The sequence below is a fragment of the Perognathus longimembris genome, chromosome 2 (assembly GCF_023159225.1).
Source record: "Perognathus longimembris pacificus isolate PPM17 chromosome 2, ASM2315922v1, whole genome shotgun sequence".
NCBI lineage: Eukaryota > Metazoa > Chordata > Mammalia > Rodentia > Heteromyidae > Perognathus > Perognathus longimembris.
In genome coordinates this window covers 78,063,756-78,081,147 of record NC_063162.1, presented here as the reverse complement: position 1 = coordinate 78,081,147, position 17,392 = coordinate 78,063,756, and the positions used below count along the sequence as shown (strand labels likewise).

Below are 17,392 nucleotides of genomic sequence, written 5' to 3'. Positions count from 1 at the left end.
CTTTATAGTTTTCAGTATACATATTATATTGCTTTTCTTAAATTTATCCCTGAACATTTTATTATTTTGATGCTATCATAGATTATATGTAATGTTGAATTATTTATTGCCAATTTATAAAAGTATAATTAATATTTTTATGATGATGTCATAGCCTGCCATTTTGCTTAATTCACATATTTGTTCTAATTTTTGGAGGAGATTTCCTAAGACTTTTTTTAATATATGTATATGTGTGTGTGCCAGTCCTAGGGTTTGAACTGGGTGCTGTTCCACAGACTTCTTACAAGGCAAGCACTCTTGCCACTAGGTCATATCCCCAGCCCTCCACAGACTTTTTGCTCAAGTCTAATGCTATATCACTTGAGTTACAGCTCCACTTCCAGCTTTTTTTGGTGGTTAATTGGAGATAAGTGTCTCATGAATTTTACTGCCTGGCTGGCTTCAAACCATGATCCTCAAGTCTCAGTCACCTAAGTAGCTAGAATTATAGATGAGTGCCACCAACATCTGGCTTTTCCTAAGATACTTTTATACAAAGAACATTGTGACATCTGCAAATACAGTCATGTTTCTTACTTTCCAATCTTAATTTTTTTTTCTTGCCAGTTACTTCCGTTAGAATCTCCAGTTCAGTATTGAATGATAGCAGATGTCTGTTTTCCTCCTAACTTAAGAAGGGAAATGTTGGAGGCGGGGGAGAACAGTAGAGATAGTGTCTGTAAAATAACAAACTTCTTTTTCATATGGTGTTTCCACATGTTTTGGTCAGTGACTTTATGTCATGTCTGTAAAACCAACCAATTACTAAATAAACATAAAAATGTCTAGGATAGACCTATCAGAGGAGCACAGTAGCTCAACAGCTATGTACACATGATTATATAAGATGAGGCTAAGCAAAATGAACTCCAAGAGATGGAAACAGGAGGATTTTACTGTTGTCATTTATATATAATGTAGTAGGTGAATTTCCTATGGCGTACCCCCTGTGGTCACTATATATGATTTTGGTACACTGGATATTGTATATATGTTTATCTAAGCTAGAGAAGGGAAAGAAAAATGAGGGAGGGTGTAAGAAATACAAAAAGAAATGTACTCACCATCTTATTATCTAACTGGAACCCTTCTGTACATCACCTTGACAATAAATTTTTAAAAAAAATAAAAGAATAGGGATATCCTATAAAAAAAGGGGGGGGGAATGTTTCAAATTTTACCATTAAGCATTTGTGAACTATGAGCATATGAGTATTTTACATACACCTTTATTTAGGATACTGGGATTTGAACTCAGGGCCCTGTGCTTACAAGGTAAGTGCTCTGTCACTTGAGCGACTCAACTGTCTGTTTTTAGTTACTTTTGAGGTAGAGTGTCGATCTATGCCCATTCTAGCCTGGACCATTAACCTGTCATTTGTAATTCCATGTGTAGCAAGAATGATAAGTATAGACTACCTTACTCGGCCATTGGTCAAAATGGAGTTCTATGAGCTTTTTCTTGCCCAGTTTAGCCTCTAACCATGATTCCCTGATCTATGTCAGTTACCCAAATAGCTAGGATTGGATTGAGCCTGGCTTTTACACATATTCTTAATCAGGTTGAAGAAGCTCATTTCTGTCCCTAATTTCTTGAGTGTTTTGATTCTGAAATGGTGTTAGATTTTGTCACATGCTTTTCATATATATATATATATATATATAAATGATTATTTCACTTTTTCCCTTTATGCTATTAATATGTAAGGTGTGGATTGATTTTTATATTCTCAAATAACATTGCATTCTTGGGATAAATCACAGTTTTCTATAATCTATAGATCTGCTGGATTTGGTTACTAGATTTTGAGGATTTTAATGACTATAAGGGAAACTGGTTGTTTTTCTATGGTGTCTTTGATTATGATTATAGTATAAAATTGGCTTCATAGAATAAGTTGAGATGCCTTCCTTTCTATTCTATATTTTGAAAGAGTTGTGAAGAATTAATATTAATTCTTTTCTGTTTGGTAGAATTTACCCGTGAATTTATTTGTTGCTAACTTTGTGCAAGTTGTTTTGAATACCAATTTATTTCCCCATTTTAAGTTTCAATCATTTAGAAATATATTAATTGATGATTAGCTGTGTGTGATTAGTTGTTTCTCTTCGTGGTGGTCACAAGTCTTTCTTTATGAATTTTGCCTGATTATAATGTATTTGAGGAAGATAGCTTTGTGTTTAACCCAAGTGAAAATTATTGAGCTTTTTCTTTTAGATTCAAGTTGTCATCAATTTGAGGAATTTTTCTCCTTGTTTCTTTGATTATCCTTTGTGTCCCTATTTATATACTCTTTTGCTTGATGATTTCTCTCTTATTTCTTAGTCTCTGTTCACCTATCTCTACTCACTGGATACTTGCCAAATGATTTATCACTGCCTACCTAATCTACATATGTTCTGCCTACCCAGTCTGTTGTTATTTGAAATTGTTGTGTTTTTGAACCCAAAATTTCTTTTTGGTTCTTTTTCTGTCTCTTAATTCATAAAAACTTTCATTTGAGAGATACTGTCATTTATATCCTAGGTAACTGTGTCATGGTTTTGTTAGACATATTTTAAATAGATAATTTAATATATTTATCCAGCATGCTCAATGCCTGTATTTTTTAGTGTCAGTTTCAAATGATTATTATTTTTTATGTATATGTCTGTATTCTTTTATCTTTGTGTACTTCGGTTTTGTTAGTTGAAAATTGGAAATCTTAAATAATAGATTATAGTGACTATAAATAAAACTTTGGTCCTTTTCCAAGATAGAATGTTGTGATTATTTGTTTAGTGAGTTTTCTGATTTAATCCCTTAAATTATGTCTTCCTTATCATGTTTAACAACTGAAGCTATATGCAGTTAAGTTAGGCTAATGATTACATAGAAATTTCATTAAACACCTGACAGTAGTCAGTCCTTTATTCTTTGCTGAGGGTCTCTGTATGCCTGTTTTGGTATATGTTTAATTTTGTGGCCAGGAAGTTAAGAGTTCTTCCTTAGCATTACTTTATGCTGTGTGTAGAACTTCATTTTCAGCCATAGGTGATAACCTGAGAATTTCTAATGTTTATTGAGCATAAACACTGTCCTGGGTATGCAGACAGTCCTATGCATACAGGAAAGCATCTATTTTCTTAGGAATGTGTCAGAGCATTCTGTGCAAATGTTCTGTAGGAATATGTCAGAACTCTGCTGTGGAAATATAGTTTTGTGAGAGTGTCATTCACCAGCTTTTTCTCTTAAGCTCTGTGGTTAGCTTAATGCTTTCCCCAACTATTCTCGTTGTATTAGACTGTCTCCAAGTCAAGTAAAGCAGCTTGAGAACAGGATCTTTTAGGAAAATCTGACATCTCCAATAACAGCAATTCTTTGGAAGAAGGGTTTGAAGGCATTCTAATCTTGCCTATCTCCCTCCAGTGACTCCTGGGCTGATGTATCTCTTTATAACTTCAGATTGTTATTTTTCAAGGCTGTGTAGAGCTGGGAAGAGTATATAGTAACGGAAAGTTTAAATGCTACAAGGTCACTGTCCTTACCACATATATTAGTTTATAAGATTTCTCTAACAACCCAGAAGAAATGTCTCACAGCTCGGGAGGCAGTGTCCAAAGTAGGGGCTTGACAGAGCTGATTCCTCTGAAGGCCATGAGGGAAGGAGCCTGTTGCAGTTGGCATCTTCTCCCTACAGGTATTAATATTGTCTTCCTTCTGTACTTGTGCATCCAGATTTCTATTTTTCTGTACTTGTGCATCCATATTCCTGTTTCTGTATTTCTATAAGGATGTCAGTCATATTGGATTGGGACCAAGAATAGTAACTTAATTTCACTTTGACTTCTTTGGAAAGATTAATCTCGAAAGAAATTCACATTGTGATATACTAGGGATTAGGACTTAAATATGTGAATGGGGTATGAGAGGGAACAGTTCAATCCATTGCACTGAAATTCAATTCTTAGATTGCTGAAAGTCTCACTAATTTATTTATAGAGTTTTGAAGATGCTTATTTACATTACCTTTATTAAAGAGACAATTTTTGGAATGTTTTACCCTACTATTTTCATTGATTTCCCCAGTTATACCTTTCAAACTTATATTTTAAAGCAGTTATTTGTAACTCCTTTATCTTTGTTTAAAAATTGCTTTATTGTATTGGATAATATTGAATTTACTTATGAACCAGATTTAACATTTTAATCCAGAAGGCAGTGTTTTATAATATGCAGATATACTTTTTAGATAGATATTTTTCTAACTCCATAATATCCTCTCTGGCTGATTTTAATTTAACTTATTTTCTTTTGTGCCTAGAATTTATATAGTTTCTTCTGTCATGTAAAGTGCTAGCATATATCCTCTATATTGGTCATTTTTTGTTCTTTGATCTCTTCTTTAACTCTTTCACTTTTTACTTAATTTTTTAGTTCAGTTTTGTTTTTATTCATAATAATTTATTCAGTATCATTTATCTAGAGGTTTGTGACACTTTTAGTTTACTTAGTTTTTTTTTTTGTGTGTGTGTGTGTGTGTATGTGATGAATACCAACCATTTCATGTTTTTTGTTTTTATACCTACCCAAAGTTCTATGTGTCTTTTAAGTCTAGGAGTAGAAGTTCAGGGTATTTTTTTTTTGGTTTTTTTTTGTTCCCTGACCGGGAATTGAAAAATTCAGTTGTTTTTAAGCTCACTAAGATAGTGCTTTTAGTGGCTGGGCATATGGCCTAGTGGCAAGAGTGCTTGCCTCTTATACATGAAGCCCTGAGTTCATTTCCCCAACACCACATATACAGAAAATGGCCAGAAGTGGCACTGTGGCTCAAGTAGCCTAGTGCTAGCCTTGAGCAAAAAGAAGCCAATGACAATGCTCAGGTCCTGAGTCCAAGCCTCCAGGACTGGCGCGCGCACACACACACACAAAAAGATAGTGCTTTTAAGTGTCTATACCAGGTCATGACTTTTGCAGCTAAGGTTGAGTGCTCCTATTTTTCTACATCCTGACTAGCACAAAATGGTACCTTTAGTCCTAATAGTAAATATAGATTATTAGCCGGGTGCCAGTGGTTCACATCTGTAATTTTACATACTTAAAAGACAGATCTGAGGATCAGTTTTCAAGCTAGCACAGAGACTCTTAAATCTTCATTTAATCAGCAAAAAGACAGAAGTGGAGGTATGGCTCAAGTTGTAGAGCACCAGGCTTCAGAGAAAAAGCTGAGTGAGAACAAGAAGAACTAAGTTCAAGCTCAAGTCCATCCCCCCATGCACTATATATATGCCACCAGGCTACCTCTGTACATCCTTGTGCTTCATGAATTTTCAGAAGAGTTACTTCTATATTATTTATAGTCTAATGATAAATTCATCATTATAGCAAGTTTCTTTTCAAATTGAAATCTTATTTTGGCTTATGTTGTATGGGACAGAACAGAAAGAGGTAATAGGTAAGTTCAGTTTTATATTTTCATGTTTGTGCTTTTAGTATTAAATAATTTGAAGGTATTATTTTACATTTATTTAAATAACAGTTTATTTGTTAAGGCCTTAAGTTTACTTGGAAATTATTTTTGTATATTATATGGGATATAAATTTAAGTTCAACATGCATGTATATTGAGGTAACTTTTCACCATAATTTATTAATAATCTGTATTTTCTCTAGGAGTACAGATCTCAAATATCTGTTTTATATTTAGTTTTCCTTTAAATTTATTAGTTTTTGTTTGTATACTATACTGCTGTATTTTATTTAGTATAGGTTTGTAGCCTCTCAATAATTTGTAATTTCACTCTTTTCTTTTGCAGAATTGTTCTATGTTTAAAGGGCTAATCTTCCAAATACATTTTAAAATGTGTCCACAAGTGTTTTTGAAATACTTTGGTGGCTTTAATTGCAACTTTGTTTATATACATAAACATGATATAATGACATTTAAAAATTGTTTAACTGTACACTTTTCTGATTATGGTACTGTGTTAATATGCTACATGAGTGAAATCACAATTACAAAAAAATAATAGTGTTATTGACATGGTTAGGTCAGAGAATGTGGAAATCTCACTTAGATCAGAGGAGTGGCTAAGTCATACTGAGATGTGAAATTTTATTAAAGAAGCATTCATTAAGGAAGTTAGAACAAAAGGTTGAACTAAGGAAAGTCAAACAGATATAAGAAAAAGAAGAGCAGGAATCAATGAAAGAGACCACAAAAGAGTTATGGAGCTGAGCACCAGTTGCTTACTTGGTAATCTTAGCTACTCAGGAAGCTGAGACCTGGAGAATTTCAGTTTGAGACCAGTCTGGGCAGAAAAAATCTCCTTGATTTTATCTCCAAATACCAGCAGAAAGCTGGGTTGGAGAGATGGTTCAAGTGGTTGAGCACCAGCTGTTAGCATGCAAGCCCAGTAAGTGAAAGGCCTCTGTCTTTAATCTTGAAATGTACTCACTACCTTATGTATGTAACTGTAGCCTATCTGTACATCACCTTGACAATAAAAATTAAACAAAAAATTGGGTATTAGAGTACTGAATGAAATCAAATACTGTCTTTTAAACAGTTAATAAGCAAATATTTGGCAAATGTTTTCATGAGAAAATGAAGAAAGTACAAAAGTATTATAAGTAAACAAAGTAAAATAAAACCATAATGTGAAAATTTTAACAATAATACACTTGAAAAAAAATAATACACTTGAATAACTACTGTAATATAAATTTTGAGAGATGATTAAATTACTTAGTAAACTGGTAACCAGTTAAATTTAACCCTATTGGTAATCCAGATTTTGTTTGCCTACTCTCCCCTTTGCCATGAATGGAGGTGGGGGAAGGTTAATATAGTCAAAATATTTTATGTCATGTGAGAAGATGGAACAAGGAAACTGGATGAAACTGCTTTGGGAAGAGGGAGTAAGGATGAGAGCGAATAAGGAAAGGGTGATTGTAATCAAGATGTGTTGTATACACAAATGAACATGTTAGAAAGTAGAATACATTTGTACAACTAATTGATGCTAATTAAAAAGACATGTCCAGCAAATTGAACTGTGTACTCTTGTAGAGAAATTTATTTTAATTATATTTTTATTATCTTTAGGAGGTTGTACAAAGGAGTTACCATTCAACAAATCTGATTACAAGTACATTGTATTTTGAAAATTTGCTTGGTTCTTTTCATGTGACAATGACAGACTTAGATATGTACCTGTTACCTTGCGATAGCTGTGAACAAAATACTTGAAAGAACAGATTAAAGGAGGAAAGATTTATTTTAGCTAATGGCTTAAGAGGGTTTAGTCCATGATCTCTTGGCTCCATGTTTCTGGTCATATACGCCACCCTAGTGGCTACAGTATGTGGCAGAGGCTTTTCACCTCATAGTGGCTAGGAAGAAGATATGAAGGACATGCCCCAGTGACTTACTTCCTTAATCTAGTCCAGCTTTCTAAAGTGTCCAGAATCTCTGAATATAACACCAGTATCTGAGGACCCCAGTGTTCGGCATGGGAGCCTATAGGAGCATTTCATATTCAAAGTATAATACTGCCTTAGTCATGTTAAGTATTAAACAATAATGAATATTAAGTATATAACAGTACTAAACACTTGACATGATTAAGACAAAGGATAGCAGCGGAATATTATACATAGTTACGTTTATGAATGTAGTTTCAAGGATCATGAGGAAATTTGCAAATTGAATCCAACAATGGTTAAGTAAAAAAGAAGGACCTATTAGAAAGGCAGTAAGTTACCTCAGACCCTTAGTTAAAAAATTCAAATGAGGGGCTGGGGATATGGCCTTGTGGCAAGAGTGCTTGCCTTGTATGCATGAGGCCCTGGGTTCAATTCCCCAGTTCCACATAGAAAGAAAATGGCCAGAAGTGGTGCTATGTCTCAAGTGGCCGAGTGCTAGCCTTGAGCAAAAAGAAGCCAGGGACAGTGCTCTGGCCCTGAGTCCAAGCCCCAGGACTGGCAAAAAAAAAAAAAAAAAAAAAAAATCAAATGATCATCTCAACCAAGATAGAGAAAAATTGTTAAAATTCACTAACAATTCGATAAAAATAAGAATAAAGGGGAAAACATGGAAGAATATGGCTATCAACAAGTATGTCAATAATTTCATGCTCTATAGTAAAGCCTTAAGGCAGTTCATTAACTTGTTTAGCAGAATTTGATTCTTAAACCCTTTTTGTTTTACTACTTTATAAAATATTTGAGTGAACTAGTGAAAAGTTAACATGTAGTTTCTAAAATTGTTGGAACTTTTTCTGAAAGGTTACTTAGAGGTAAACTTGAAACAATTGAATCTTTACCATTTTTATTTTATATCTTATTAAGTGTGCTACTTTGGCTTATCATGACTGTTTAAATTTTAAAAGTGACAAAAATGCTTTAAAGTATATATTTGTTGACTGTTTCCAATCACATTCTTATTTTCATCCAGTACTTTGTTATAATCACTGTAAGTGAACTTACTTATAAGCTCCATATGATGTTTTTGAAAACAGGCTAAGTGTAGATATAGAATTATCTTAATACTCTAGTATTGTAATTACACTCTGATAATATGTGAATCTCTATGTAATGAGAACCAACATATCTTCAGATTGAGGATACACACACACACACATGCTCACAAATCTACACTCATACATACATATAAACAAATAAATAAAACATTGTATTTATTGTTATTTACTTGTGTGCAGTGAAATTTAGTTATTGTCAAGATATTTTTAATAAGAATCAGAAGAAATTCTGTACAAAAATTAGCCCAAGCTTCAAAAAATGTAAGGTATTATATAGCAATAATGAACATAAAATACTATTGGAACATTTTAATATTGTATTTTCAGTGAGTGTATATGTCATGCTCCATCAAAAGAGTCCACATGTGCTATGTGTAACCAAGCGACTACGAAATGCTGAACTGATAGACCCATCATTCCAATGGCATGGGCCAAAAGGAAAAATTATTTCAGGTAGGATTTCATTTCACTTATCATAATTAAATAGATATATCTGAAATGTGTTCAGAAGGAAAAGAATGCTTGTATCTCATAAATTTATCCATTTCCTCAATTCTTTCTCTTGAATTCTCCTTTAAGGGTACCAATGTGAATGTGTTAGGATTTTTTCCTCATCTTGCTATATTCAGCATAGAGATACACTAGAAGATTGAATTCTTTCATAGAGTTCCCTAAACATCCCTCTTCCAAAAACAGTTATACCTAACATGGAAATTACTATTTGTACAACTGATTTGATGACTGTATTCTCTATTTACCTTGTTATATCATTTTGAAATATGTATTTCACTTCTGTTTTAAAGTTTTAGTTCCATAAAAATTGATATTTTACAAGTAATTAGCTGGTTTTATTCCCCTGTATTTGCTAACAATACAGATTAATCGATTTCAGTTCTAAAGATCTGTTCAGTGAGATGTTTTTCCTAAAGGAAGTTTTCTTTGTAAACCCTTAGAGGTAGTAAACCTTTGGTATTTTGAGATACTACTTATAGATTCATTCTTGTGGAGTTCATTAAATATTTAATATCTTTTCCTTTATCCAAGATAATGAAGTCCACAAATATTTTGAATAGGTTTTATTGGAGTTGAGGGCTGTATATTTTTATGGTATTTATGTTGATTCTAAGTATCTCAACTTTTAACTAGTTAATCTGTATTTTAGGTCAGGTCATTGTTCTTTTTGAGTTTTTGAGTTAGTTGATGACTACTTAGTAGATGGCATTTTGCTTGGTTATGTGGGAGATAAAAAGATAGATATAGTCTATACCAAACCATTGTGATATAATAAGAGCAACTGTGTTCTGTGCCTATGAAATTGACAGGGAACAGTGAGAGAAATCTTGAGTTTGAGCAGCTAATATATGTCAATGAAATAGGCCATGTGTGAAGGTACTGAATACTAAAATATAATTGAATTTTATTTTTAACAACACACATTATAATTAAAAGATTTAAAATAGGCTGTACATATATTAAAGTTCTCTATGTTGAAAAAGAGGAATGTTTAAGTATTGGACTTTTCTATTATATTTGTTGCTTTTTGATTTGGAAATTGAAATTTATAAGTTGTACCAGAACCAGGCCAGTGGTTCATGTTTTTAATACTAACTGCTCAAGAGACTGAGATCTGGGCTATTGTGATTTGAAACCAGTCTGGAAAGGAAAGTCTGCTAGGTTGGATCTCCAATATTACTAGCTAAAAGCAAGGTTGGAAGATGATTGACATGGTAGAACACTAGTTGTGAGTAAGTGTAATGAGCTTGAGGCTCCTGAGTTCAAGCCCAAGTCCCTCTCCAATAAAAAAGCTTACCAAGTCTTGCTATTTATATTTTGAATTATAGTATGTACTTTATCCCTTATGTGAGAACATGGGAGGCAACAGTTTATTTTACTTACTCCACGATAGAAAAATAATGTGTATTTAGAAATTTAATTGTTCCTAGGTGAGAATAATTTCTCTCTACCTGGGTCAAAGGTAGTTTGACTAAAACTGAGATGAGAAAATCATATAATTATGTAATTACAGGTATATTCCTTTGGAAAAATACATTATTGAGATTTGTTGTAAAGAATATAGGATAAGTCTTAAACTTGGTCTTGTCTTTTGCTCTGTATTGTTTATTCACAAAGATAATGCATTTATTGTGGCAAGTTTTATCTTTCACTTCAAATCTAACACTCCTCTGATTAATATTGTTTGCAGAGTGTGTAGACTTTTGCTAAATGTTCACACAAGCATATATAAGCACATAGATATATTTTGTTTATACCTATAATATCACCCTTTACAAAGTTACAGGCTGTGTTTTACTGTGCCTTAATATTTTTATTATGTAGTATCTTTATTTATCAAGTGTTTATAAGGCGTATACAAATTTGATCCACAGTAAAACCAGTACTCTTTTTTGGACTTTTAAAACTTTTATTTAGGAGATAGGAATTTTATCTTATCCCCAAATCATCTTCAGAGATAGACATCCTTGTAATTTCAATGAGTTCCACTGGAGTAAAAACACACAATCAAATCAGACATGAAAAGAGCTGAATGTAGAACTGGAAGCTGCATATCAGAAGGCATACTAGGGATCCCTTTACCTATATTTTTAGCACAAAGATCCTCAGATCTTCACATTGTTTGCTTATTTCCTTGAATATTTTAATTTCTACCTACTAACATGCTTTTGATACATTACTTACTATATTAAGTAGCATTAGTTATTCCCTGCCTTCTGTCAGTAATCCAGTTTGATGGTCCTTTTCATTATCTTTGATAACCCAAAACCTCAAAGAAATTATAATCCTGAGTTTTGTAGTTAATCTGTATTAACACCTTCTGACAGAAACAGTAGAAAATCTAAAAGAGAAATCCCGAGGTCTAAACTTTTGTTATTTTGTCTTAAAATGGCATATCAATTTGGTGTTTAGTATTTTGAAAAATAAAGGTCTCCAACTGAGTGATTACTTTTATTGAATAAGCACCTAAGTCTATATTCACCTTTTGATTCCAGCTTGTTAATATACAGCTGAAACACAACCAAGCCTCTTTTCCTCACAGTATCTCAGTGTCAATTCTTTTACTGAGCCCTGAGCTATAGTAAGGAAATTTTGATTTCCTAGTGCTGGTAAAATAGGCCAACAATTGGCTTTTATTTTCAGTGAAAACACTGAATCTTATACATGAGTTGAGACATTCTTTGCAGGGCACTGGGGCCTTTTGCCCGTAATCCTAGCTGTTCAGGAGGCAGAGATAGGAGCACTTCCAAGACAGCCTGGGCAGGAAATTATGTGAAACTCTTATCTCCAATTAATCAGCAAAAAAGCCAAAAATGGAGCTGTGTTTCAAATGATAGAGCACTGGCCTTGAGGCTCAAGAACATTGCCTAGGCCCTGAGATAAGCTCAGGACCTGTACAAAAGAAAAATAAAAAGATAATACTGTTGCTAAGACTGTTGGACTTTCTAGTAAACTGCTCTAAAATCAGTTCCCTGTCCCCATCCCCTTCAGGTAAACACTGTCCTGAACTTTTAGTTCTCTTGATTTCTTTATTTACTATGTATATAAACACATGTGTATGTATTCTGAAAATATGTGAATTATTTTCATATTTTCTCTCTGTCAGTTTATTGTATCATAAGTTTATCTCATCAATTTCACAAAAGTTGCAGGTATTTAAGATATATAGCATGGCATTTTGATATAAGTATATATTATGAAGTAATCACTTACCAACTATTCTATTTTCTTTTTTGTGTGTGAGAATACTTAAGATCTACTCTTAACCAGTTCAAGAATACTGTACATTTGGGGGAGAGTGAGGCCAGGACTGGGATTGAATGCAGTGCCCTATGCATGCTAGGTTGGCACTCTACTACTTGATCCATATCCCTGTCTCTTGTTTATTTATTATCTATTTTTTAGCATTAGTTGTTCTAAAAAATAACTAAGGCCTTGCATTTTTTCCTTGGGCCAGCCTTGGACAATGATCCTTCTACTATGCCTCCAATGTAGCCTGGATTATAGGCATGAACCATGATGCCCAGCTTTTATTGTGAATTCTAGTTAGTTTGATGTACACCAAATCCCCAGTTACTCATCTTACAAGTGAAGGTTTAAACTCTTTGACCCACAACTCATCATTTTTCCCTATCCCCACCCCCCATCCCTGATAACGACCTTTTTACTCTCTGTTTGTATGAGTGGGATCATTTCTATAGTCTTTATAGTTCTAAGTAATTTATACTTAGCCTACATATTTATATAAGTATTCATATTAATTACAAAATATCTCCATTTTATATGTGAGAAACCAAGTTATTGAGTAAACAATGTAGGTTCATAAAGTAAAATAAGTATGACTTCAGACTTTATGGATTCAATGTCAAGGTAAGACTAGGACTATCAAAATACTAAACACCAAATTGATATGCCATTTTAAGACAAAGTAGGACTAGGACTATCACCGTTTTGTGATCTTTGTTAGTTTTTTCCTTCAGGAAATTGGTCTCACTGGATTTTTCTGCTTGTTGGGTTTTTTTAATGTGGGTAAATTAATTATAATATTTTCTTATCTTTTTAATGTGTTTGTTTAGATCCTATACATATGTACATTCATTTCCTTGTCATGTTGATTATGTATGTGTTTATTGTTGGGTCTAGCTACATGTTTCACTGTTTTATCAGCTTTTTTCAATGGACTAGCTTTTATTGTCATTGATTTTTTTCTATTTTTTTAACTGTTGATTCACTGTATTGGTATCATTTTCTTAGTTTCTTGTTTTGTGTTTAATTCGTTTGGGTTTTTGTTTTCAGATTGTTGAATTCTAGGTTGGCAATTTAAAAAATAGATTTCCAATGAAAGAGAAAGAAAGTGTGTTTTGCTTGAATTTGAGCCAAGGGCCTTTATGTAGCACTAGATACTTCAGTATCCTGAATCTATAATGTTTTTGTTAGCATAAATTTTAGTGACAGTATGCTTTAATTCTCATGTCTGAACAAAATGTGACTTTTTCTTATATGAAGCTTTGTTCCTTGCTTTTCTTTTTTCAGCAATTTGAGTTTTTAAGTGTATTTGGTGTTTGTTTTTTGTATTCATTTTTCTAGGCATTGTCTAAGAATTTTGATCTGTAGTTTGATGTCTGTGATTAATTTTTAGGAAATTTCAGTCATTCTCTCTTCAGATATTCTTTCTACCTCATTCTGTTTCACTCCTGTTAAAATTCCTTGAAACACCCATCACTTTTGCACTTTTGAATGTAGTTACATGGATCATGAACTATTCTTCCTTTATCTTCTTGTATTTCAGGTTAATTTCTTTTGAACCGTCTCCAAATTCATTGATTTTCTCTTTGGATGTATGAGTCTCTTTATGAACTCACTGCAAGATACAGTTTTTTTTTTTATAGTTTGAATTCTTTGTTAAAACCGCTTACCTGATTTTACATGCCCTTTGTATTTTCCTTAAGTATGTCATCACAATAACCAGTTACTTTAAATTAACTAATAATTCTCATACCTGTGCTTAATATTCTGGTTTTGAATATTTCTTATTACTTTAGGAATAGATCTTTTAAAAAAAATTTTGTGTGCCTTTTGATTTGTATTTTGTGGTAATGTTGGGCATCTTGAATAGGCTAGTGGATATTTTGACATAAATAATTTTCTTCTTTGATATAAACTTTTTTCCCCTTGCTTATCTTTAGTGTAATTTAGTCAAGATTGTTCTGACTTTGGTGCTAGTTGTTGCTGTGGTTATAGTTAGTACACAGAAAGGTACATAGGCTCTTAAAATTGCTTAAGGTATAGCCTCGTTTATTAGGTTAAGTTTTATAGTGTACAGTCTTCAATTTCTTGTTTTGTGATGTTCTCCTAAAAGATTCACTCTTTCTCTTTCTCTTTCTCTGTCCCCTTCTCTCTGTCTCTCTTTCTCTGTATCTCTCTCTTGCAGATGGGCCAACTTTATTCACTGCAATTTTTAATAGAGAGAGAATCATTCTTTGGTGTTCTGTTTAAGTTTTAGTCTTTGTCAGGCAGTGTTCCTTGGTCTTGGGATTTGGCTTCATTTTACAATAGTTTCAGCTGCATCTATGGCTATAATTTTGGCCTAGTGTATTACTTCTTCCTGATTCTTTCATGTAAATGACACACATTTTAAAAACCTATTTCCTGCCTGAGCTGCAACACTTTTTTTTCAATACTCTAGATGACAAGTATTTTTTGTTGTTGTTGGTACCAGGACTCGAATTCAGGATCTCAAGCTTGCTAGACTTGTTTGCTCAAGGCTGGTGCTCTACTACTTGGTCATACTCTCTAGCCGTGTTGTTTGCTGGTAAATTTGGAGATGGAATTTAATGAACATTTCTGTGAGAACCAGCTTCAAACCATGATCCCTGGTCTCATCCTCCTGAGTAAGTAGGACTACCAGAATGAGCCCTTGGTACCCAAAGAGGCATCACATTTTGTATAATCTTTCCTTGAGATTAAAGCTTTGTTGCCTATAGATGATGTGGGGGAATTAGCTGTGAGTGGAGTTTGGCAGGATTGCTGTGACCTTCCAGCCAGTTCTAAAATGGGAAGCTTGCTGTATGTTCCCTTAATATTTTTTGGAAGGACCTGAAGGTATTTGTGAATGAAAAATATTTTTTAAAAGAAATTAATTTTATTGTCAAGGTGATGTACAGAGGAGTTACAGTTACATACATAAGGTAGTGAGTACATTTCTGTTCAAACTTGTTACCTACTCTCTCATTTTTCTCCCACCAATGTCCTCCCCAATTCCCCCCCTCCCTGAGTTGTACAGTAATTTCCAACATATTGTAAGTATCACTGTCTGGTTTGCCTTTTATCCTTTGTCTCACCATTTTGATGCTCCTCTTTCCTTCCCTAATTCAGATAAACGTATATACAATACCCAGGGTACCAAATCAAATACAGTGACAACAGGTGCTAAACCACTGGGGAGGGGTGAAACACAGGAAAAAAGAAATAATTTCACGTAGTACTTTAAAAATAACGTTATCAAACAAACACTACTGACACTAAAACCATACACAGATCCAAACAAATTGATCATTGGTTACTTTTACACACCACTGTCACCTCTGTAAAGATCAATCTGCCAAAAACTCAACAGAAAAAAAACTGAGAAGTAAACAGTTGCATAGATCAACTAGACATAACAGACATCTACAGAATATTCCACCCATCAACACCAGAATATACATTCTTGGCATCATATGGATCACTGTCCAAAATAGATAACATTTTAGGGCACAAGGAAAATCTGTGCAAACTCAGAAATATTGAAATTATTCCCTGCAGTCTCTCAGACCACATGAATGAAAAAGGCCAACTCCTCCCTAGTCTATTGTCTTCATATGCTTATGTGTTCATTTGCTTATATTTTTTTCTGTACTTGGCTTTTAGCAATTTATAATGAGATTTTAGGTAAAATCTTCCTACCTACTTATAATGGCAGCTAAACTAAATCCTCAGCTTCTCCTTCCTTGGTAAGATCAAGAAATGCTGTTATTGGAAGTTTTATTCTGGTTTTTCTTATTATAGTGGTAGAACTGATACTCAAATTAACTTTCTAAACCTGAGCTAAAACTGTAAGAACTAAGCCCATTTTGAAAAAATCATAATCTATAACTAAGTTATACTTAACCATTTGTCATGTAGCTTTAGAGCTGTAATATATAGGCTTCTAGAGGTCTAGTTAGACTACTGATCATGTGAGTTTTTAGAAAATCAAAACAAGAAGTAAAAATTTAGTAAAGCATTTTTAATATATCTTATTGTATAAGTTCTTGCTACTTAATGAGACCCATGCCAGGTATGTATCCCTTGGCTTTGACTCTCCATTCAGAATTGGATCTATAAAATGAACTCTACTACATACACTTTGGTGGGAATGTAAACTTGTTCATCCACTCTGTTGTGTAGTGTGGAGGTTTACCTTAAAAGGCTAAACGTAGAGCTTCCCTATGACCCAGCAACCCTGCTTTTGAGCATTAACCCAAAGGACTACAAGCATGATCACTCTAAAGCTACCAGCTTATCACAGCACAATTTACCATTGCTAAAATGTGGAACCATCCCAGATTCCCCTCAGTGGATGAATGGATCAAGAAAATGTGGCTTTATTAGATACAATGGAATTCTATGCATCTATTAGAAGAAATGACTTAGCCCCATTTGTGAGGAAATGGAAAGACTTGGAAAAAATCATCCTAAGTGAAGTGAGTCAGACCCAAAGAAACATGAACTCTATGGTTTCACTCATTGGAAACAATTAGTCCTTGTCTAGGATAGTCATAGCAGAGGAGCACAATAGCTCAATAGCAATGTATATATGATCACATAAGATGATCCTAAATGAAATGAACTACAAGATTTGGAAATAAGTGGTTTATCCTTGATATTGTTATTTCCAGTGTACCCTATGAAATTATACCTTTTTCATTTGTCTTTCTTCTCCATGCTTTTAACCCTGTTGTCACTGTAACTGACTTTGGTACTTGGGGTATTGAATGTACCTTTATTGGAACTAGGGGAGGGGAATACCAAAATGGAGAGATGAAGGGTAAAAGGCAAACCAATGCAATAGCAATACTTACAAGACAGTATGCTGTAAACCAACTGTACAGCTCAGGAGAGGAGGGTGGAAAGGGAACCGGGTACTGGGAAAGGTGGGAGAAAAATGAAGAAGGAGGTAAAAATTTTGATAAGAGATGTACTCACTCCCTTACGTATGTAACTGTAACCCCTCATACATTACTTTGACAGTAAAAATGCAAATAAAAGATCTATGAAATGATCAGTGATGTGA

General features: G+C 33.5%; 1 protein-coding gene across 5 annotated transcripts in view; it reads left to right on the top strand.

The window, feature by feature from the left end:
• The window catches only part of LOC125346749 (zona pellucida binding protein), an 84,745-nt gene that overhangs the window by 5,711 nt on the left and 61,642 nt on the right, over positions 1-17,392 (top strand). For 4 of the 5 annotated variants that reach the window (XR_007210024.1, XM_048339557.1, XM_048339559.1 and 1 more), the window contains exons 3-4: positions 3,609-3,722; positions 8,893-9,018. The exons of the other annotated variant lie outside the window; for it this stretch is intronic. Coding sequence is in view for 3 of the 4 variants with exons in the window: in XM_048339557.1 (XP_048195514.1) it covers positions 3,609-3,722; positions 8,893-9,018 (240 nt within the window). In the remaining variant the exon portion in view is untranslated. The remainder of the gene's footprint in view (positions 1-3,608; positions 3,723-8,892; positions 9,019-17,392) is intronic. 5 annotated transcript variants of the gene reach the window in all.